This window comes from Apus apus, chromosome 17 (assembly GCF_020740795.1).
Source record: "Apus apus isolate bApuApu2 chromosome 17, bApuApu2.pri.cur, whole genome shotgun sequence".
Lineage (NCBI taxonomy): Eukaryota > Metazoa > Chordata > Aves > Apodiformes > Apodidae > Apus > Apus apus.
Genome location: NC_067298.1, coordinates 6,467,763 through 6,492,059, shown reverse-complemented (window position 1 = coordinate 6,492,059; position 24,297 = coordinate 6,467,763). Strand labels below are relative to the sequence as shown.

General features: G+C 51.9%; 1 protein-coding gene across 1 annotated transcript in view; it reads right to left on the bottom strand.

Moving 5' to 3' along the window:
• CACNA1G (calcium voltage-gated channel subunit alpha1 G) overlaps window positions 1-24,297 on the bottom strand; it is a 140,935-nt gene that overhangs the window by 90,571 nt on the left and 26,067 nt on the right. Inside the window, exons 2-3 of the mRNA XM_051634860.1 lie at window positions 4,572-4,683; window positions 3,948-4,081 (exon numbers count right to left, since the gene is read on the bottom strand). Coding sequence (XP_051490820.1) covers window positions 3,948-4,081; window positions 4,572-4,683 — 246 coding nt within the window. The remainder of the gene's footprint in view (window positions 1-3,947; window positions 4,082-4,571; window positions 4,684-24,297) is intronic.

The following is a 24,297-nucleotide window of genomic DNA, read 5'->3' as shown; positions in this document are numbered from 1 at the left end:
TGCTTCTCTAATTTTTTATTTTTTATTTTTTTTTAAGGGATGAAGGGACTAATACATAGGGGGGGGGAAAATCCTTTGCAAGCAGTTCACAGCAGGAGGCTGTAGCAGGGACCCTGGTTGGCAGCCCCACGCCAGCACTTTCTTTGCCCCACCTGCACCCAGGAGCTGGAACAGCCCCTTGATCAGCCTCATAGAGCTAAAGAGCCCTTCAGAAGAGCTCTCATGCCTGCTTGCAAAGCGACCCGGTGCTGTGAGGCAAAGGCCAGGAACCCAGCAGGAACCTTGCTCTGGCTGCTGCAGCCACAGCATCCCTGCTCCCTGTGGGGACCCATCTGGCAGCATTGCCCTGATCCCAATTTCTGAGCTAAAGAGCTTTTCAGAAACCATCCAGGTGGAGCACGGACTGAGTGGGGGTCTGTGGCATCCCTTCCTCTCCTGTACTTCTGAACACAGCAAGGCTTCCTGCAGTGTATTTCAACCCTGAAATTCAGCACACAAAACCAGGAGGGAGCAAGACATTCTTAAGGTTTGTTTATGAAGGCTTCAGTGGAACTAACTCTTTAATACAGCCCTCAACAGAGGGAGAAAAAATGATAACAAACATTAGAAGTGTTGAGGAAGCAAAAAGAAACAGTGTGTTTCTAAAGAGAGCAGCTGGCCAACCACTTCCAGCCCTGGCTCCTCTCAAATTGTAAGCAAAATATTCCAGAAGTGTTTAACTTTCCTACAAAGTCCTTTAAGAGGCCCATTACAATGAGCAAAGCACAAGGAGGACTCCACAGACTTGGCCAAACAACTGGCTGAGCCCAGAGTAACAACAGACCTTCAGGACTCCAACACAGACGGTGCAGAGCCCAGCTTGGAGGGGAGCAGAAAAGCAGGCAAGGACCCTGAGCCCTGCTCAACCCTGTCAAATTATTTAAAGCTTCTCTCTTTTGAAAACAATTAATCATTGGGGTTTTTGTTGCTTTGGGTTGTTTTTTTTCCATGAGGATGGTTTCAAGCACAACTCAACCCATAGGGATGCAGAGGTTCAGGGATGACCTCATCTGGCCAAAGTCAAAACAAGCTGATGTCCTGCAAGCTGGTGGGACTGCAACGAAGTGGCTGGGGCTGGCCCCAGCTGAGGAGCAGGTAGAGCTCAATCTGTGGCTACCCTCTTCCCATGGACTGGTCAGAGAGAAGGTCCTTGGGCCTTGCCTGGAGAAGGTGGAGGCAGAGTGGGTGCTGGGTCCTGCAGTGGCCAAATCAGGGCACATCTCCACCCCACAGCTCATGTTCACCAGCCTGACCCTCAACCAGCACTACATTGTAAAAACTTCTGAATATTTTTTGATGTAAACAAATGTTCATCCTCAATATTTCAGCATCTTACTCTGGGAGAGGTTGAAATCATATTGAGCCTTCTTTAGAGGACAAGAGCTGCCTTATAATGCCCATTAACCTTCAAGCGTTCTCTAGAAAACCAACTCCCAAACCTTCTTCTTTAAAATAACACAACATAATTACATCATTCATCACTCTTTCCCCTTCCCTTTTCCCCATGCAACTCCATAACCTACAGCCAAAGCCACGTTTCACTAAGCTGAGTTTAGATAATACAGCTCTATTCTCATCTCCAGCAAGTTTTACTGTAATTACAGAGACGTGTTGCAGACATTACACACTCTACAATTAGCACTAATTGCATTACATTGTCACAAAGAAGTCATTTACTTCCTCTGAGCTCATGAGATTGGTCTGGACAGTTTAACAGAGCTGAGAAGTACTTCATGGCAATCCCACCAGTGGCCAGCAGCACAGTGGGAGCGAGAACAGCACTCAAGTGGCTCTCCCAGCCCTCTGCTGGCGGCACATTTGGGGCAAAACATGCACAAAAAGGTTTCTCTACCATCTGAAGCCCCAGCAGGTCCAGAAAATGATCAAGGAACAGGAAGGATGAAATACTATGAGTTTGGAGTTGGTATGTTTTTGGAAGCCTACCCTACAGTGGTGGTGGTGGGTGAGGGTGGCTATGGATGGTGTGTGCCCATGGGAGTGTACAGCACATCCTCTGTCCCCTGCACAACGTGCCTTCCCCACCCCACGCCCTGTAGACACAGTTTGCTGCTTCTCCTCTCCCCCTGCTCTCACTTTCTGCTGCAGCCCAAGGGCAGGAAAGCAGCAGGGAAAGCAGGAGAGAAGGAGCCTATGACCTGCTGGGCACTGGGAGACCACCTTGTCCTGCTGCTTCCCCCCTCCTATGTCCTGCATGAAAACAGGGAAGAAAAAAGTGTGAAGGCAGAAGCAGAGCTGCTTCATTGTGGTCACCAGAGCCACATGGAAATGTGAGTTTGGGGTTCTGTTCCCCTGTCATCTCACCAGAGAACCTGGCTGAAGCCCTTACGTGGGACCTACATAAAACCATAATGTGTTTTATCATGTATTTAGCAAACACAGTGGGATTTGATTTAACCCTGCAGCGCTTTTTCCTCTTATCCTTATGGTGTTTATTACTAACAGGCTTGGGTCCCTTATTTTTATCTCTGCTACAACCATGGCCCATTCCTGACACCTCTTTAGCTTTCTCTGACACCCAGCACTGCCAGGGACAGCTGAGGGACCTTCCAGGATGGCAATGATGCACCAAGCCAGACACAGCACGCCAGGATGAACAAGCAAGGGCTGGAGGAGAGCACAAGGGTGCAAAGAGGAGCAGTGAAAATGGAGGAGGAGAGGCTCCACTTTGTATTTAAATCCAGTCCGATCCTTTGTCACCTGAATTGGTTTTGACAGGGCCCAGATGGGAACAGTTCACACCCATGAAGGGAAGACCCATCACTTAGTCAGAGGCAAAGCCAACCTGGCAGGAGTCACAGGAGCGGTCAAGCTGCAAGGCTGCAAAACCTCAGCAACAAATCACAGAATCACAGAATCATTCTGGTTAGAAAAGACCTTTAAGATCATCGAGTCCAACCATAACCTAACTCTACCAACCATTAACCTAACTCTACCAAGTCCAACGCTCAAACCGTGTTCCTAAGCACCATGTCAACACATCTTTAAACACATAAAGAAGAAGAAATAAAGAACACACAGGGTGCCATGACCCTATGGGGTCAGTGATGGACTGTAAGCAAAGCCCACCCAGATGTTGCCCTTTCTTGGGGCACACAAAACCCATGCCAAGTAAACAGCCCAGCTGGGAGGATCTCCTGCTCCTTCCCAGGAAAATCCAGTGAATTTGATCTCTAGCGCTATCAAAAGAGGAAAAAGCCACTGAGGAAAAAGCTACTGTTTTCCCAAAGGTCTTTGGGCTCTTGGAGCAGGGAGGGGAGGCAAGGCCTGACGAGCGACTCGTGTGTCAAAGAAACTCAGCTCTCTGGCCAGGGGCCAGGGACTTTTCATGTGGATTTCCAGCCTCTGCCAGGAGACTCTCGGGTGCTGGAAAAGCCTTTAATTCAAACCAGGTGCCTTTGAAAGGAAAACATTCAAAAAAGTGAACTTGGTCACTTTCCCACAAAAGAAAAAGGAAAGTATAATAAGGAGGATGATCACGCACATCTCACTGACTGTCCTCCTCCCTGGCACACTGCTCAGTGCTCCTGACCACCCACTCCACCACCTCCTCACCCCATGGAAACCAAAGCCACCGGTGGGACCAGAGGAAGAAGAGCCAAGCCCAGTGCCCAGCAAGGAGTCCCAGGGCACGGGCTGACCAAAATCAATGGGAAACAGACTTTGTTCCCCTTCTCAGCTCTCTCCATGAGCTGTGGAGAAGACCAGGAACCTCTGCAGTCCAGGTGCAGATCCCCACTGCAGAGCCAGGATGGACAACACTGATGGTGCCAAGGCCCAGCCAGCCCTCAGCCTTCACCACTGCAAACCAGCTGCTCCCCCAAATCTGACACTTGCTGAGTGATGCCACGAATGACAACAGAGAAGGGGACACACCCCACCAGGCTTACCCTGCAATGACGATGAAGAAGTCCAGGCGGTTCCAGGTGTCTCCCAAGTAGCATTTCTTGCCAAAAATCCCCAGCGCGATCATCTTCACAATCATTTCCACAGCAAAGAAGGCAAAGATGAAATCGTCGAAGCTCTGCAAATGAAAGGCAGGGAGGGGGGAGGCTCCTGCAGCACTGCACACTCAGAAAGGGGCAGGGAATCAGAGACCTGAGTCCAACCAGGGCTCCTCTTGCACCACAGAGGGCTAAAATCTCTAGGCAAGGGCAGTGCTGGGAGCAGACCCGTGTCTTTCCCCAATCCAGGCTGGCCAACAGCACCCACAGTGCTAGGATAAAGGGACAAGCACATTTTGGGCTCTGCTTTTCCCATAAACTAGATGGTTCACCCTCCAAGCAAGACTTGGCTATGCTGGGGCTGGCACAGCCTGGCAGAGCTTTGCCTGATGACACCATGTGTTCACATCCCAGCAGCAAAATCAGCATTTTTAGGTGCTGGCAGGACAGCCAGAGCAGGCAGGACCAGGACTCAGCCATTCCGGGGCTGTGGCTGGAGCCAGCTCTGCCCCAGCTTGATCCTTCCCCCTCCCCACCAGCCTGGGGCTGAAAGCAGCAGCCAGGCCCTACCTGGAGGATCCTGCAGCGTGATGAGTCGCAGGCGATGTCCTCGCAGGGGTGGAACATGCCCAGAGTCACACAGTTGAGCAGGATCACCAACATGCTCACCCGCTCGAACCACCTGCACGGCACCTGTCAAGGAAGCAATGGATCCAAACCACCATCCCCAAGCAGCCACTGCTGAACCAGGAGGGTTATTCTGGTCTTCACAGCAAGGCTCACACCAGCTTTTCTAGGTTAGACTTTATCTGGGTCTGCAGAGAAAGCCTGGCTGCTGTGCAGGTACCTGCAAAGCCACAGTATGTTCTCCCCACGCTGCCATCAGTGGCTACAGCTAATGGGAAAACTGCCATAAAATGAAAGTAGCATGGCAGGAGTGCTGAGTGCTGGTGTGATGGATTAAAACATTACATTAAAAGAATGATATCAACTTTTAGGGGAAAAAAAAGAAAAAAACAACAACCCACACCGTTCATTTCCTCTCCTGGCATTTCACTGAAAAGCACTTTAACAACATTACAATTTTCTATTAACCGTGTCACAGCTTATCCCAGGGGCGTTTCCTTGAAGTCACTGCTTGAACTTTCCATTCCAAGTCCAAATTAAGACTGTCAAAACCATAAACCAACTGCCTAAAAGCCTTTAATACTGTGAGGGCCAAGGGAACCCATTTCTTACCCTCTTGGACCAATTTTAGAAGAGCTGAGCTGCCGGGACAGACTTTGGATGCTGTTACTTTTAGGGCAGAACAAAAGTAGGCTGCTGCAGCAAATCTTCACAGAGATGGTTCAGACCTGGCACCCAACTTCTGTATCCTTCAATGGGAGAATTTCCAGCTGGCTCCTGAATGTCAGGGGCACAGAAGTGTGAAATCCAGGAGCTGGTGCAACACAGGGCTGGGTTTATCTTCCAGCCTAGCATGGAAAACACCCCATCGACTGCCACAACCAGTAGGCAGTTGGGGCCACACTTCTGCTGGGGTGCAGGCAGCAACTTCCAGGCTCCAGGAAAATAAGCGTAGCCCTTGTCAGACAAGAGCTTTGGCTGCCATGTGGCAGCAGGAGGTGTTTGGGAGCCCGTGCTGTAGCGTTAGCTGGCTGGGGAAGAGGAAGGTGAAGATGAATCAGCAGGTACCTCCTCACCGGGCACATGGGGCTGGAGCTGGCAGCTCCTGCCACCCCAATCCTGGGTGGATTTCTGGGAAATCACATGGGGCTGAGTCACGGCTCGGTCGTCGGCAATCTGGATCCTTTAATCGGAAGAAATGTTTACAAGATATTGGGATAGACATTCCAACTGTCAGGTTGGGGCTACGAGCTGGAATATTTAGCCCAAATATAGTCCTGCTGGGGCAGGCGTGGAGGGCAGCTGGAGGAGGGGACATTCCCCCTGTAGGTGCTTCCCGGCTTGTGGGGCTGGAAAGCATCCCTCTGCAGAGCCTGTCTTATCCATGGCTCTGCCAGAGAGGAACTGCAAAGCCCTGGAGAACATCAAAAATTTTTTAAAAAATAAACCCTTTCAGATCCCAGACAGGTGACAGAACATGAATGTGTCTGGAAGGGCTGGGTGAAATATTCAGCAGGGAAGCGAGAAGGGTCAGGAGAAGCCTGCTTGGTTGGGTCAAAACCTGCAGAAACAGACAGATGCTTCCCCAGACAAGGAGAGTTTCATACCAATTCTGACCTGGTGGTAGACAAGACCCTGTGCTGGGCCTGGCTGTCCTCTACAGGCTCCATATCAGCTGAGCAGAGGATCTGGGTGGTGCTTTTGGGATGGTAGGAAGCTGCCTGGGAACCGCAAACTCCTGAGCAAGAAGAGATGGGCACACAACCATGATGTGTACCCACTTGGAGCCACTTTCCATCTTACCTCCACCCTCTCTCCAAGACCTAGACCCTCTCCAAGACTGAGTCATAGACCCTAAGGCCCCCTCAGAGCAGCTGAGTAGATCCAAGCTCATCACAGTCCCCTGTCCAGCATGAAGGGCTGAGCAGTAGCTGAAATGGGAGGAACAGCACAGGATGGCACCCAGGGCACCCTCTCTATCCTCCTCTGGCATGTCACAGATGGCAAAGTCACGGGTGCCCCTCGGTGCTCGTTAGTGTGCCAGCACCAGTGACTAATTGCAAGTGGAGAGTAGGCAGGAGAACACAGCCTGCCTAGATGCCACAACTGCTGCACACAGGGTGCAACCAGGAGGGAAATGCGGGAACCAATGCTAGGGCTGCACCCACCCAGGGATCCCCTGCAGTGCAGACAGGTGGGCAACAGCCCTCACCTTCCCAAACATCCCCCAGTTTGATGTGGGTGCTGGCCCAGGCACAGCCCCCCCCAGCCCAGGGCTGGTCCCTGCCCTCCCCTTGCAGGAACAAACACCCCACGGGCAGAAAAACAGCCTGGGGAAGCAGGGGGGGGGGGACTGGAGTAACAGGAGAGGATTTTATTTACAGGTTTATTTTCCCCAGCTTTAACCACAGACCCACTTATCAGCATATCACTCCCTCAAGCAAATACATTTCAGTCCAATATAACACTTCACCCTGATTAAATATTCCTGGGACGGGGACCCCAGTGGTGCCGAGGGCGGTATGTTAATGTGCAGCTGACAGATCAGAAGGTTGGGGAGGTTTATTTTATTTTTTCTGCCTTCTTTTTTTTTTTTTTTTTTTTTTTTCCAGCTGAATGAAACTTCAAGCTCTTTCTTCAGCTAATGGGATTTTCAGAGGCACACAAAGTGCTGATGGCTACGGCTTTGTGCCGACCCTCTGTCGAGGCGGGAGGCTGACAAAGGGAAACTCTTGAATTAGCAAAAGCAGAAGGTGCTTTATTGAATGCTGCTCACTGCTGCAGCCTGGCCAGGAAAGAGGCAAAGGGGCTTTGGGAAGCACCAGCCACCATGCTGGCCCTCAGCAGGCAACTGAGGCCAGGAGGAGAAGGAGAAGGAGCCAGTAAACACTCAGTTCAGCAGTGGCATTGCCACTGCCCCTTGCCCCAGCACTAAGCTGAGCCCACAGTCCACACTGCATGAGATAAATATTTGCCAGGAGCAGAGCAGGTCCTGAGGGTCCTTCCCCCCGCCTCTCCCTGAGCAGGCAGGATGCATAGGGCTGACATTTAAAGGCAAGAAATAATGGGGTTCATGTGCACACAGCAGGTGGTCACCCCATCACTCCATCCCACCAGTGTCAGAGAAAGAGTCCCTACTTTTCAGGGTCACCTGGTCATCCCAGCTTCTCCTTAAAAATGCACATTTTTACCATTGCCTTGGTCAAAACAGCAGATTCTTTTCAATTAAAATAATCTGTTTCTGCTACACAGAAATATCCGATAACACTTTTGTTGTAACCTGACTCTTAACGTTCATAAGCTGAAGAGCAACAAAAAATAAAAATATTCAGAAGTCTCTGGAGACTTTGCACAGAGCAAGAGCCCTCAGGCCCCTTCCCACCCCAAAACATCCCCATGCCACCTGCCTGCACTCAGCAGAGCCTGACCTTTCATAATTAAGAGGCAAGAGCTTCAGATTCAATTAGCCAGCACTACCCAGCTTAATATAATCAAAAGAGAAAGATATTGCATTATGCTCACTATGATTTGGTTGCAGACGTTTGGATCAAATTCACCAGCAAGTGAATTAAATGGGAAGCTGTTTCTCGAGGGCAGCAGCAACCAAGGGGAGTGTGGGCTCGATGCTGGGTCCAGCAGCATTCCAGGCTCTCCTGGCTGAGCTGGAGCACAAATCCCAGTGGGCTCTTTGGTGTGGGGATGGGGAGAGGAGGCACCAGTGTGTCACAGCATCACTCAGCCCCAGAGATGGTGGTGGTGATGGGACACAAGCTCTTCCACGGGATTAATATTTATTTCTTCCCTTAGTTCTCTGCTACTCCCATGCAGATTCTTCCATTCCCTCTCTCCTTCCCTGCATCCCTCTCTCTCCTCTGCAGCTCATTCCCTGACCTCCTCCTCCAACTCTCCCTAAGCACGTCCAGCAAAAAAAAACAACAAACAGCTCCAAGGCAACATGCTACTGTCATGCCATCACTGGGAGATGGGGTGGGACCCCCCAGAAGCCCAGCCAGCATGATGGGGAGTGGGGCTCCATGAGGATGGATGCCCAGGTAGCCTCCCAAGGGCTGCAAACTTGTATCCTGCAGTAAAACCCAACCAGAGAAACGCATCAAACCGCCTGGACCCAGCCAGGTGGCACCTCCACACTGTTCTGCTGCCTGTTTTCTGGGGCAAGGAGAAGTCCCTCAGACCCACAGGCCGTGGCCATGACTGAGGCCCCCATCACCACACGCAGCCATTTCTTTTGTGCCAGGCAAAGCCCTCGCTCCCTGGCGCAGCAGCTGGGATTTGACAAAAGTGCCGAAAGCGCCGGCAAGGCCTGGAAATTTTTGTGCAAATGTGATGTGAAAATTGGGTTGAAATGACAGCCTTCCCCTGCAGTGTCACCAAGTCCCACCAGCTTAGGAGTGACACTGGGATAAGCTGCAGACGTTAATGAGAGCCGAGTTTTAGGCTTCATTCATATCATCAATTCCAGAAATAGCCCCTTTGACAGGAGCATAATGGGACTTCCAGGGTCTGGCCTTTGGGGGGGCGGGAGGAGGCAGGGACTAAAATCCTAAAACATTAATTCAAGCAGTTTGCAAGGAAAGTTAAAAGTTCTCAGAATTAATCTGCCTCATGGGTGGAAATAATAACCCCTTCCCAGCTTCGCCTCCAACCGCACCAGGCCAACAGGAAACAGCTCTTCATGTCATGCCCAGTTGAAAGGTTAGAGGATTCCCATCACAACCCTGGACATGTTATGGGAATGTTTTTTTCCCCTACCATATTCCTTCAAAATCAGAAGCAGCACCCATCTTTTGCCGTTAACATTTGCAGGGAGCACTTGCATCCTCTTGGATGCCACATTCCAGAGGTGCTCTCAGAGCATCTTTCCCTGTTGAGTCCACTTGCCTGGCTTCCAGCTGAGCCCAGGCAGGGATTTGCCCTGGTACAATCCTGACACAGTCTCTACCCCACCAGTTTGCCCTCCCAGATGCTTTTCCAGGTGTGAAGACTCCCCTCCCTCCACGGAATGCAAGAGTAGGATGAAGCAGGGAAGATGCAGCAACTTTCCCACACCACAGGCACTGCACTTGGCAGAACAATTTCTTTTTCCTAGCAGGGTGGATAACCCACTGAGGGCACAGCAGCCCCAGGCATGGTCCTTGCCTGTGGTCCACAGGGATTCATGCCAGGCCAGCCCATTCCTGGAAAGCAAAGCCAAAGGCACTCTGGTGGGGCTACAGCAAAGGGGTTTAAAAATTCAAACATTACTCAGAAAGCATTTCCACAACGTTCCCAGTGCCTGCCCCATCCTGAGTCACATCTGCCAGCCCAAGGACACACTGCCAGGAGCTGACACGACCCTGCTGAGCCCAGCATAGCCCTGACATCCCTGTCCACAAGCTCTGAGCTGGGAAAAAGCCAGGTGGGAAGCATCCCTGCATCATCACTGCTCTGCAGCTCTTCGAAACTGCTTCCCTCACAGCGCAGACAGACCCAGGAGGTTATTTTAATTCATGCAGCTTCACAATTAAACCTGGGAAACCAGAACAGGGTGATTATTCATGCCAGCAGGTTTTTTTTGAAATTTAATCTCTATTTTCTTTTCCCTTGCAATGTTCCAGAGGACGCACCAGCAGCTGCTTCCCTCTGCCACGAAATAGCCACACTCTGCTCCCATCCGGGTGGGACTCAGGGCTGTGGCCCCACGATGCTCCCCAAAGGCCCTGTAATGCACAACTGCAAACCCCAAAAGAAGGGAGAAAGGGGGGCTTGGGGGAGTAATCACTTTCATCATCTTTCATTTTTCTCCCAAAGATTTAACAACTGCACTGTCAGCTGCAGGCAGGAGCTGCTCTCCTCTGCCTCGGAAACGCAGCTGCCTCTCCAGGGGATGTAGGATTTGCTCAGCAGTGTGGAGGAGCCCTGCTCAGCCACCCAGGTGATGAAGCAAAGAATGATGCTGTATTTAGAGAGGATGAAGCTTGATAAAAAAAGATGTTTCATAAAAAAAATAATAATAATAATCCTGATGAGGTACTTTTTTGCTTTATTGTTTTAGAATTGTTTCCCCACAACCTTTTAGATTTCTACTTTAAGGGATTTTTTTATTTTTTTTTTTTACCAGCAATGAAAAAGAGTTTTAAATCTTATTGCTTAAATGGGGGGGGGGGGGGGCGCGGTGGGGAGAAAAGAAGATACAAAAAATCCTGCAAGATAAGTGTCTTGCATAATCTCCCAACTTCAGGAGCTGGAGATTTTAAGAAAAGCCCAACATAACACTTGCAATTAACTCCTGAACTGGGAAGGCTTGGCTGCTGGCAGCCCTGTCTTGTGGCAAGCACCTGGAAGGATGGGAGCTTTAAAAAACCTAAATAAAGTGTCAAGCAAGAGCACTTTAGGCTGACTTTATTCTGGTTTCCCACCCCAGTCCTTCCTCCCTGTGCCTGTCAGCATCACAGAGCAGAGATCAAAAGAACAGCCCAAAAATGGCCTCATGCAACGAGCTGGTTTAGGGCTCCACTCTGTCGCTGGCTTAGCACCTTCTGTTGACATTTGGGTGGCTTGGGGATGGGCTCTCCTCCCACTCACCCCAGCAAAGCAGGGCTGGGGAAGTGGGACTGTGTCCCAGCATACACAGGCCTCTTCCCATCCTCCTCCCAGCTCCCAGTTCAGCCTCAGGACCAGCCATCACCTCCCATGACGGGGCCCCGGGATGAGCTCCCTCCCAGCAGCTCACACGTGGCATTAACAAAGATGATGTTGTGAGCAGTAAAATCCTTCCTAATGGACTCCTCCTCTGCAGGAGGGACCCAGGGTTATGAGTTAAAATACCCTAAATGTGCCAAAGCCATTGCTCAGTAATATATTTAAGACCTTTTCTCCCACTATGCCTCATGAAGTGCATCATGGATAGACACTTAACCCCCAAAGAGATATATTTTTAAACTCACTCACTGTAAATTGCCCATTAATAGCACCTTCCCTTAAAGCTCAGTGGAGCAGAAGAGTGGCAGGGCTGGCTGCTCACCAGGATGGATCCACAGCACCCAGCAACCCACAGCCCAAGCCATGGTCTGGTAGGGAGAACAACCCATGGAAACCCAGGCAAATACTGTAACATGGGCAGATGCACCTTCCCTTCATGCCCACATGGAAAAGCACCTCGTGCAGAGTTGTCAGAGATTCCTCTGACTCCCTAAGAGTTTCAGCATATTTGGGATACTATTAAGTTTCTACTGTCCCTGATCTGGCTTGCTGCATTACTCAAGACAAAACCTGTTATGCAAGGCTTCCTAAACAAGTTGCAGTGAAATCTTTGTAACATCCTACACCGACACAGAGTTGGGATATGTCACATATTTGTCTTATTTTGTTCCTCCTTTGTCCTTTTTTTAGGCTCTTTCTACTTTTTTCCCCCTTGGAAGTACACTGGTTCCCATGGAAACAGTGATGTTATGGGTATGGACAGAGCTCCAGTGACGTCCACAAGTTGAGTATAAAAGGGGATTTATGTAACAGTTGGTGAACTAAAGGAATTGAAGAGCTGGCTCTGCATGGCCACACGTGTGGCATCAGTGTTGCTGTGCCAGGGATGCTGCACTGCTCAGGCAGGTCCAGAGCAAAGCAGGAAAGAATGAGAGGTCAGGAGAGAGAGAAGGAGATCCCAGACACATGGGAAGGTGGATCAGGATAAAACTTGCCCTAAACACACACATATTAATATTAATATTAATAATAATAATAATAATAATAATAATAATAATAATAATAATAATAATATCTCTTTATATTTTCATACTTATATATTCATGTATTTCCTCGGAGAGCATCTTGCCTTTTGCTGGAACAGAGGGCAGATGGAGGACTAGGGCACCAACCCCAGGCAGAGAAAATCTCCCTGCCCTCGCCCGGGAGCTGCAGGGGGGCAGCCAGGTCCTCTCTGCATCCCCAGCCCCAGGAGCCGGCAAGGATCGACCCCACGGAGCAGCGAGCCCACCCCGGGCAGACAGTGCCCACCTCCACGGCCAGGGAAGGAGATCCCGTCTGAGCCAGCCCTTCCCAAACGGGAAAAGGGAGCATCTCCAGGAGGTTCCTGCAGGCTTCAAAGCCTGAGCAAAACAGGCACGTTTCGTCTTTTTCCCGAGCCTGTGATTTAAATCCCTTCCTAGGGCAGTGCACAGATGGAGGGGATGTCTCTCCTCCTCCTCCTTCATCGGTCCCCGAGGAAGAAACCCGGACAGCTTCCAAAACGAGACACTGCCATGCCCAGAGACGTGCTGCCTCGAGCCCCCCCTCTCCCTGCAGCAGCTTTGCTGGCAGGCACCGTGCCGCGTGGAGCCAAAACCCCCGGAAAATCAATGTATTAATGAAGCCAGGGAAGTGACAGGCTGATTAGAGCCCTGCTCCAGCCCTGGGATGCGCTGGTGAGAACAAGCCTGTGCTAATTGTCCTGGCAGCTCCTCCACTTGCCTTATGATCCCCAACACCCGCCAGGAAGCCTCGACAGGATCTCTGCTCCCACCGCAAGTGGGTTAAACCCCCTTGGCCAGGAAAACCCTACTCCCACCCCTGCAGAGCCAAAATACTCCCTGTGGAGCAGAAACATTCCCTGTGAGCATCAGCACCCGGCCCAGCGCAGGAGCTGCGGGCTCTGCCTCCCTCCGCCTTCCCCCCCGGGGGCCGCTCTGTTCCCTCCAGCCACATCCCGCTGGGGGCTGGGTTGCAGTTCCAGCAGGAGCTGGAACCCAATCCCAGCCTATTAAAAATACACAAGGCGAACGCATGAAAGATTCATCCGGGGCGGGGATGTCAGCCGGGAGCGCAGGAGACGGGACAGCTCTGCAGGGGCAACAGCGGCTGCTGGTTAATCCAGTGCTTCCCCAGTCACCCCAACAGGATGGCACTGGGATGTGGGAACCAAACAAGGATCACAAAACCAAGCAAACCCGAGAGAGGCAGCAATTATAGCCTAGAGATCCCAGCTGCAGCTGGAGCCTGGGCAGAGGAGAGGGAATTCCCTCTGCTGACTGAGGGCCAGGGGAAGCCTCGGAGCTGTCAGTGAAGAGCTGGGATGCAAGCAAGCAAAACAAGTCAGCACTGTCTCCAGCTAAGATGCATGACCAGTTTCTAGCCCTACATCTCTTCCCAGCCCATTCCTGTCCACCCACAGGCACCCAGGTGAGGGATGCTCATGGGCAGGATCTGAGAGAGGGACAAATCCAGGTGAGGGGCAGGGGGATGCACCAGAGCAAACCCCCCCGCAGTGGCAGAGCATCCCACCCCGTGGCGTGGAACAGGCCTTGCCAGCAGCCTTGGCACCTGCCAGACCCACAAAGTCATTGCCCAGACCCCCAGGAAGGCAAGCAGGCACAGGGGCATTTCAAACCCCCCTTCCAGCTGCCCCCTTCCACTGAGCAGGGAAGTGTCTCCACCGCCAAGAGACAAACACATTCTGACACCTTTAGAGAATCTCGGACTCTGCACTTTGAGCTCAAACATAACCTGGGGCTCAGCAGAGGAAAAAGGGGAGCAAAGGGGCAGATGCAGCAGGATTCCTGGCTACACCAGCTCCAGAGGGAGCTGAAAGCTCCCAACAACATCTGCTGCAGCCAGGCCCTTCTTCTTCCCAGCCCAGAATTTTAATTGCAGAAGAGTATGAGCTCAAAGCCCCTGGGGAGACCTGGCCAAGCCTTGCCAAAAGCTCAGAGGACAAATTCAAGGACAAACTCGGCATCACTTTAACCCTACAGACTGAGACAGGGCAGAAGGGCTGGAGGAACCAGTATTGATGCTTCAGAAGGACACAAACAGCTTAACACCACCTAAAGCAGAGTTAGGCGCTGCAGACCCAGTGTCCACACAACACCTTCTTCCTTCCCCTCCTCTCGTTCCAGTGCCCTGCCAACCTGGGGACACCAGCCAGGGTGGTTGCCAGGACCTTCTAAGGACACTGCCAGAATTGCTGTGATAGAAAGGTTGACCAAGGTAACCGTCTCCTTTGGGACAAACCCTTCACCCCTCCCTGACCACCAGAGAACTGAACTTTTTCCACGTAATGGTTTACATTAGCCAACACTGGGTATCACTTTCCATGCAAAGTTTTGCTGAAGAAATACAGCTTTGGGGCAACTCAAACTATCCACAATTTTTAAATTACATTTTCTGACCTGGCTTCAAGCTGAGGAAAAGAAATATTAAAAACTATGTTTACATAGTCTGAATATGATGACAATTTTCCAACTGGTCTGCTTCAATGTTTCACTTAGAAATGGAGCCAACATTTCCTTTCTAAAAAAAACTATGTAAAATAAAATATTTTGTTGCAGGTCAAGTACTTAATTAGACAGGAACCATCTTACATGCTTCAGACTTTAAAGTCTACAATAAATAAAAGGAAAATAGTGTCTTTCAGTGAAAGCAGCTCAGAGCTTTCACAACAGGGATGAGAGCTAAGGTCATTCTGCAGGTGGAGAAATGGAGGTCAAGGCCACCCTGGTCCCAAAACCCTTTGCCTTTGCCCCTGTCTGGGGGAGGCTGCTCTTGCCTGGTGACACAGGGAAGGAGCAGCCAGTTCATGACTGCAGCAGATGATGCTTGAGGAGAACATCTCCAGAACATGCTCAAGCCATGAGCTGCATGTGGATGTGCCTGACTCAGTTCTCGAGGTGTCTACACACAATGTGCCTCTGCATGAACTGAAACATCTTGATGCCACATCAAAATACTGCAGTGCCTAAAAGTGACTAAAAGCCATCACGGGTGCAGGGTTTATGTGGAGCAACTGGGCACAGCAAGATGCTCTCCCCAGGGAGAGGGAGCTGGAGGAGGCTGGGGCACTCAGGCAAAGCTCATTCCCCAGTGCTGCCTGACTGCCTTTGGTCTAATTGCATGCAAATCTATGGCTAGGAACTCATTCATTAGCATCTCGCTGGCAGAGGAAAAGGAGAGAGGCAGAGGCAAGAAGGTAAGGTAGAGATGGTGCTCAGCACACCCTTCTGTGGAGCAGAGCTCCACCGTGGCACTTGCACAGATGCTGTAGGAGATGGCACCTCAAAAAAAAAGCCTCCTAGTTTTGTGCTTCCAAACAGCCACAGCCCAGCCCACGTGCTCACCCCAAGCCCTGGGCTGAGCTCAGACACTGTGACCTGCACATGCCGCATCTCATTGCCTGCTGCTACTGCCCAAAAAACCCACAGGCAGACACAGAGAGAAGGTGCACAACCCCAAGAAGCAGGTAGGAGCTCCACAGTGGGGTTTGTATGATGGAAGTTAGATGAAATACATCAAGTCCTAGGAAGGGCTACACAAAAAAGCTTTTTTTGTAAACTTTAAGGTGCATCATATAGAATCTGCTTGCAGGGATGGCACAGCCCCCCTGGCTTCCCTCCCTGAGTGAGCACAAGAGTAGCTGACAGCAAGAACACTAGTGCAGATGCAGGAGATGCTGGGGGACCTGCATCCCACCCTGCCAGCTGCTCTGCTGGAGAAAGGCTTGGAGCAGTCAGATCTGTGCCCACATCCACCACCTCATATCCCCCCTTCTGCCACCCCAGGCACTCTGATTGCTGATGGAGATAGCCCAGGTTTGTGCTCTGCTCAATCCTGGCATCCCCAGGGGAAAGAGGCCAGTCCAGCCTCCCCTCTAGGCAAGGAAAGCCAAGGGGAGGAGGAGGCACAGCTGGTAGCAAGGGCAGCTGCCCACCTTCCCAACAGGCAGGGCACAGGCAGTGCTCCTGAGCTTCCTGGGGGTTGGGACATCTCTCCTCTTTGGTGCTGTCAGCTTCAGTGACAGCGTGTTGACATCTTCTTGCAGAGATAAGAAGAAAGAGCAGATCTTGGGGGGGGGAGTGTGAATGAGGCTGGCAGAGAAGGGGACAGGAGGGGACACAGCACCACTGCTCTCGGCATTTACAGATCCTTCTGGGGATCCCCAAGTGTGGCTCACCCAGCAAGGGAGCTTCTTCTTCCCAAGGACACCCCATGGGGCTGAGGGGTGCAGGAACACCCAAGAGTGGGTGCTGAGGACCCACAGAGGGACCCACTCCAGCACTGCCACCCCACAGTGCCACCAGGAGGGATCCAGCCAGCATCCTCCACCTAGTGTGACTCAAGTGGGAGTTGATTAAACACAAACCATGCCATTTAATTAGTGTCAGGCTTCAACAGCAGCTGACAAAAGGCAGGATGCTCAGGAAGAGGGTGGCACGTCACCCGTGATGCCTCCGAGAAGCTCCAGCCCGTACGGCTGCTCCTGTGCTGGCAGCACTGAGATGCCACAGGAGCCAAACCTCACCAAAGGGAAAGCAGAGGCTGAGCCACTGATGTCTTCTACTGCTTGTCACCAGTGTCACAACCAGACATTTAAAATAGATTTGTTTCATTCATTCATTCTAGCACAATAAGCCTCAAAGGCTGTTGGGTCCTCACTGTCCTGGGAGCTGCTCAGCAGAGAGAAACCAGGCAGAGAGACCCTGGCAGCCACAAAAGCTCCATTCTTCCATCCCTTCCAAATCCCGTCTTTACTGAGGTGGCTGGGAACAAGGTCAGTCTGAGGACATTTGGGTGGAAATTGTCACTTTGGGCGTCTGTGTCCTGTACTGAGCCCTGCCAAGGGACCAGGCACTTTCTCTGCAGATGACCTGACCCTCACCACCAGCAACCACTAGGCTGGGACAGAGATGGGAAACGCTCCAGTACTCAGGCCCTGGCAAGCAGCTCCCTGTTCTTTCCTCTCCAAAACCTTTATTAAACCAAATCCAGACCCAGAAGTGAGGTGAGCCCTGCTCCTGCAGCTGGATCCAGCCCTGCACACCACTGTGTCCTGGCACAGCTCCACACTGCTTGGGAAAAGCCTCAGCCAGAGCATTTGGACACTTCAGGAGCCATAAACCAAACGATTTCTAACACTTTTGATCTCTCCAAAAGCTTCATGAAAAATGCACCAAACTCCCCAGTTTCCCAATCTCCCCCGCATCACCAGAGCCTTGCTCACTTTGGCTTGGGAAAAGCAACAAGGACAACCCCTGGCAACCCAAAACACCCTCAGAGTTGTTCAGCCCCTGCCCATTCAATCACTTACTTGCTGGAAACCCCAGGGGATATGGGGAAAAGCCCCAAACCCTGGCAGAAAGCCACTGGCAGCCCGAGCAATGGCAGGAGGGGAGAAGCACAGGGGAAGCCCAGCAAAAGCCCCATAGCAGCACCAACCCCCACCACCAGTCTGAAAATCATAGTCACCCAACACTCAGCCACCCCCACCCCAGAATTCCGTGTTCAAGGTGCAAAATCTCCCACAAGGCTTACCAGGTAGGAGAAAGGACAGGGTACAAAGCCAGCCCCTTTGGTTCGGTACACCAAAATCATGATGGTCACTCCTAAGATCCAGCTCTGACCTCAGATCTCAGCTTATATTTTTTTATTTCTTCTTTTTGCCCCCCCTCTCTGGACGTGACTCATCCTTAAGCGGCATCTCCAGCCAGCGTGCTGCTCCTGATGAGCTGCCATTGATTTACTCCATGTGCAGACAAGCTTACTGGGGAATAAGGGCGCCTTGTTCCTGTTCCAGGATCCGCGTGTCTCCTCACATGGAGTTAATTAAGAAAGAGCTCAGCGTGCAGGCAGGGCCTCGTCAAGCCTCAGCACCTAACGAAGGCACAGAGCCCACCACAGCCCAGCCCCAGCACCTTCCCCCACCCCGCAGCCTGGGTGATGTTTGGTGGGTGCAAACAGAGCGGTGGGGTTGGGGGTGCCGGCCCTGAGGAAGCTCCTTGCACCCCTGCCCAGACACAAAGTGGGCCCCCCAGAGCCTTTCAAAGGGCAGTTCCTCCCAGCCAGCACCGCGCTCCGGCAGGAGGCTGTAATGGGAGCAAAGCGCGCTTAAAAATTAATGTGGAACAAAAGAATGTCCACAAAAATAAAAATTGCCGTTTCTTTTCCATTAATAACGTGTTATAAGCCAGGCTAAAGAGGCTGCAGGCTCCATCTCCTGCCCTTTGCTGTCCTGCCTCCCCCTCCACCACAGCCTCACCATCCTCTCCTGCTCCCCCTGCACATTTCACTCCTTTTGTCTGTGGGGAAAGTCTCCAAAACGGCCGGGAAAGCTCAAACTTCCCCAGCTCAGCCCATCACTGAGACCTTTCTCTGATCCCGTGTGATTTCATCATCTGCCCTCTCATGCAAAATGGATGCTTTAATTCTAACTAATAAAGTGAAAAGCAAGAAAGAAGCCGAAAATAAAGCCATCAGGCACGGGACTGGAGGCCCATGGACTGGATCTTTCCATTATTGCTTTGAAACAAGCTCTTGATGTTACTGCTCCCTCATTAACAGCTGCTCCGGTTTCCCTCCCAACCCTGCAGACTGGGCCCTAATGAATCCTGCAGTCAAAATAAGGGGATTTTAACCACAACAGCAGCATCATGGACAGAAACTCAGATTAGAGCATCTCACAGTGCTAATATTTATCTTTTCTCCCAACCTGCAAGGAGGGAAGGTGTTTTGGCCAAGGCGAGGGGGTGCAGGCGTGTGTGCACGCGAGGAGCCGCGCAGGACACGGATGCTGTCAGGCACTCACAATCCATTTACACCTCATAAAATTCTCATTGCTTTTGCCTGGAACAAGCGCAGTGACCGCATCAACCCTTATTAAAAATGCCAGAACGTTCTGCAGCAGCCAGTTGGAGTGTCACTGCCGCAGCATGGGCAGCACGGGCCCAGCACACCACAGCAGCACGTGATGCTCGGGAAAGAAGCAGTTGCTTGTGACCAGGAGTGTAAAATACCTCGTTTTATGGTGCAGAAGGTTTTTGGGGTGATTTTGGTCTCCTCCGCAACACGGCAAGGTGAGAACAAACCAAGTCCCTCAAGGTTCTGTCCTTCCCTGTGTCCCTGTACAGGGCAGTGCTCTAAGATGTCCCCACTCCTCTGAGTGCTGAGCTGAAGAAAAGCACCCTCAGGGCATCTCAGTGAATATTCCCAAGAACATCCTGGGAAAACCCCTCAGGCACCGAGGCCCTTCCCTCAGCACAGCACTGGGGAGAGAACTACAGTGCAGAGCCCAGGGCATCGCTGCAGGCAGGAGCAGCACCATTTCCCTGCCTGCACCCCTGCCAGCCCAGGAGGGGACAGGGAAGTCCCCAGCACTTCATTTCCCCCCGTGCCGAGGGGCTGGGGGCTCCCATTGCCCCCCTAGCCCTTCCCAGCCCTGTGCCAGCTCTGACACTCCTGCCTTTGGCTGTGAACAGTTGCTCCCACCGAGCTCAAAGGCTCCGGGGACAGCGAACGCTGCCAGCAAATACATTAGTGAGAGCAAAGCAGCTGGGGGGAAGGAGACGGGCTTTGTGCATCTTGCCAGGCTGCTTTTCTCCTGCCTTTCCTCTCGGCAGCTGTAAATAAGGAGGACTGAGCCGGATTAGAGGTTACTGTCCTGATCAAGGGTACTTCTGCACGTCCCGATTCATTTTCCCCTGATCTAGCCTTTCCCGCCCCATCTGTGCCATGATCCCTGTCACCCTGAGTGCCAGCAGGACAGGAGCTGCATTTTGGACATCCCAGGGAGGTGACATCCCTAAATGACACGGGTGAAAAAGTGGGTGGGATCCCCATGAGAGCAGCTGCCTGCAAGGGAACCGGTCCCCGCCAAGCTCCATGAGGGGCATGTTGACCTCCACTGGGATGGCTCTGGCTTCCTAGCAATGCCCATTGTCCCGTGGCATGAAGGATCATGTCATGGAATGACTGAGACTGGGAGGGAGCAAAAAAAACAAACCAATAGAACAGGCACAGAGCCACCAGGCAGCAAGCAGCAAGCGAAATGTGAAAGGCTGAGGGTGCTTCTTCCCCACTTCCAGTGCTGCCAGCTGCCCTGCACCCCAATCCCAATGCAGGCACAGATTGTCCAACTGTGCTGCCCACACCACTGCTCCCCAGGACTCTGCCTAGTGCCAGTGGGAACCAGAGAAGACGGATTTGTGCTTCACCCCTGTCTGATCACACTGCAAGGTCCATCCCAAAGCAACACAGATTTGAGATGGAGGAGTCTAGTGGGCATCTTCCAGCCCTGGACGTGCTCAGCCCAGCTACCTCTTCAGAGGGAGGCAGTTTTGTAGGACGATGAGCCAGACACAAAACTAAACTAATGCAAACTCTGGAATGACAAAGAGAAGATGCAGGTGCCGTGGCTGGAACCAGCCCTTGGTCCCAAGAAACACGTATTGCAATTCTCTCTCAACCAATTTCACAGACAAGCCCTGATCACAGAGGAGGGGTTGGTGTCATAGCCGCATAATTAAAATTATAATTTGTTCTTGCCCAGAGCAGAAGAGCACAAGTGACCTCTGCTCTGTAGGAGAAGGCAAAACATGAAGATGTATTTTGGCTTCTCCTGGCATGGCCACCCTGCCACAGGCCTGCTGGCACCTCCCCGGGGCTGGGCTGTTGTGGGGGTCCCTGCTGCCCCTCCACTGCAAGCTGCAGATCTCAGGAAGAAGCTTCCAGCCTGGAAAGGCTTTTTGGAAATGGCTCCCACCTTCCAGTGCAACCCACCAGCCTATGTCTGCCCCTAGTTTTTCAGCTTTAGGATCCCAGCTAAACTCACCTAATTCAAAGCTCAACTTCTGCAAGCATTTCACTGCTTATTCCTGGTGAGATTGACCCTGGAGACCTGGCACACTGCTCAGCTGAGCGAGTGAGATAGCATTTTCCTTTCAAGAGATTTTGCCTTATATTTGGGCAGCAGGAGCAGACGGGGGCAGGCACAGAGAGCTGTAGCTTCAGCCTCACCATTCATGATGGAGGAAGATGGTCCATGTACTGCCAAAAGCATCGAGGAGCCAATTCCCCATCTGAGAAGCTGCACGCAGCTCAGGTTAAAGCAGGTGCTTCGGTTACCTCCGTTTCCTCTTTCCCTTCACCACTGTTTATCACTAAATACATTTCAGAGGTTGGGGTGTGGTAACAGGGCTGAAAAGCCTGAATCTGTCTTTACTTTCCACACCTAGAGGGACCCAGGCCTCGAGCACTGAACTCCCCCAGCTAAAAGAAGGCTGCCCTGAACAGAAACTTCTTCTCTTAAGTTCAAAGAAATTCAGATAAATTCCCTCTCACAAGCTTCATCATCTGCTCCCAGATCTTAGCAAGGTTAGCAGTGGCGGTGCCAAATGAAGGGAAGCAGCCTCCCACTCCAGCCCCAGGCCACCTTTGCAGACCTACAGAGCCAGACTTTTCCCAGGTTTTACCCCAGAGACTTGCCCAGCAGTCTATTAAAATCAGGCCATTTATTTCGGTGCTTAGATCTGGACTTCTAATGCTTAAAATTAGCCAGGAAAGTTGCACTTTTCTGGCTTTCTCATCCCATGCCTCAGTTTCTAAAACCAGGGAAGAGAAGGACAATCATTTCTCTCCAACCCTTTCAAAAGCACTTGGAGATCTTCGGATGACAGTGTGATTTGGTACAGACGGATTCATTATTCTTCCCCTCCATGGAGCAGTGTTAAATCTTTCTCCATATAAAGTCATTTTCTAAATTAGGTAAAGACGGTGAGTTTTGCACTGAGCACATGTGGGTATTTTTATAAAATGTTTAAAACTTCTTGTCTGACTTTTCCTTCCCTTGAAGGACAACGTACCGAATTAAACCCTCCGTGACCCTGTTTCATTTCACCCTCGAGGACTTCTCAGCAAGACTTTGCCAAAAAGTAACATTAGTGAGTTTGCTTCACTGCAGATAATAAAAGCCAAAGTTTGGGTTCATGCACTGCTCAGGCCTAGTAGGAAAAGAAGGGCCAGGGATGCTCTGGGACAGGCCCCAGAGGGTTTAACACATTGGTTTTGCTACCCAGAACCAGACAGGCAAGTCCACACGGATCCCACAGGAACTGCTGTCACAGATGGAGCCTCCAGCTTGTCTCCACTTTCCATTCCTACCTTGTTTTGCTCTGCTGGAAATGCTGCCAAGGTGGCCCTGCAGCCCCCAGCTCTGCTCCCTGAACACATCCCACAACCAAGGAAGTGGCAGCGGGTCCTAGGCTGTCCCCACCCTGGCAGAGGGATGCTCTCCCTGCCCACTGGCACCCACCCCAGGACCAGGTGTCCCTACATGTCCCTTGGGTCTGGGCACAAGCAGCTTCCCACAGAGAATGTGACCAGGAGGTTAAGCCTTGAAGAGCACTCCTAAAGAGACGGTTTTTCCCAGGAGAAGAGGGTTCTATCACAACTACACAGAGATGGGATGGATCAGCCCTTTTCCCTCAACTGGGAATGCAGCCCCTGTGGGGAGCCTGGGCTGGGGTGCCTGGCTTTGAGGAGCAGATGCAGGGGAACCCAGACCCATATGCACTCAGCACAGCTCCACGTTGGGGAAACAAGACACTGCCAGGTCCAAAGAAAGGGACCAAAAGCCAGAAGGACAGAAAGGAGAAGGGGGAGGCAGCAGCAGACCTATCAGGAGTCAGCTGGGAGCAAGGAAGCATTTCTGCAAGCTGCTCACCCTCACCCACCAGCTTCGGTGGAGGGTGCAGAGCTGCAGCCCACAGCACGGATAGATCCCAAGCCCAGACAGCAAACATGGAAAGGTCACCCCTGCTCCAGCCCGGCGAGCTCAAGCAAAGCTGCCACTGTGTCAACAGGGAAAAGGTTCAAGGTGAACCAAAATAAGACATAGACACCAAGAAACGTGCCTGCACAGGGGTTTGTGAAGGTTGGTGTCTCAGCTGCAGCAGGCTGGAAGGGGAGGTCACAGGGGATGCTGTGTCACCAAACAGCTCTGGGCTTTTGGATGGCAAAGCAGCCCCTGCAGCTCCCCCTGCAAACCTGCTGTGCCAGGAACATGCTCAGCAGGGCCCAGCCTGGCACCGAGAGCTGGGCATAGGGAGCACCCTCCTCCCAGCCTGTCCCAGGGAGCAAGGGAGCTGCAGGAGCCCTTAGAGGCTTTGAAGAGGTTCTAGGTGCCAAGAGCAGTGCAGGAATTGGCTCCAGATGTGTCAGCCAGAGGCAGAGATGCTGGGAGCAGGGGGTGGGAACCCCTCTGACCCCTGGCAGGGGAATAAACAGCTGCAGCAACAATAAAAACAACTGAGTGGGATGCACGGGAGCCACAACCCCGGAGCAGAGCCCTGCTCTGCCTCCCTCTGCTCAACCCTGCAGCACCCACTGGGCACCATCCCTGCAGCACCCACTGGGCACCATCCCTGCAGCCACAAAACAGGACCCAACACACTGGGTGGAGCCTCTGGAGCCCCCAAGGGACACAACACAGGGACAACAGGGGCAGATTATGGCTAGCACTAGCCCTGGCATCCAAATGCCAAAGCAGAAAGTTGCATATCCTCCAAAACAACTTCCTGAGCTTAACTTTCTGTTATTTTTAACCTTGCTGCTGCTTTATAAATATCCATGGGGTCTGGCACTCGCCTCCCAGGCCAGCCACTGTGGGCTCATGCTCCAGCTAGGGCAAACTTTATGGCTTGACTTTTCCAAGAGCAATTCAAAACCTTGGAGGGGAGCCAGAGAAAGGCCTGACCCACAGGGAGAGGCCAAGGGAACCGGAGCTGCCCCGCAGGGCTGGAGGAGCCGGGACAGTCCCAGCCAGAGGGAAATGGGGTCACTGGGAATTGGCCACATGTGGGTGGGAGGGTGGGGGGATCTTTCCCAGGAATGTCAAGTCTTCTCCCATGGAGAG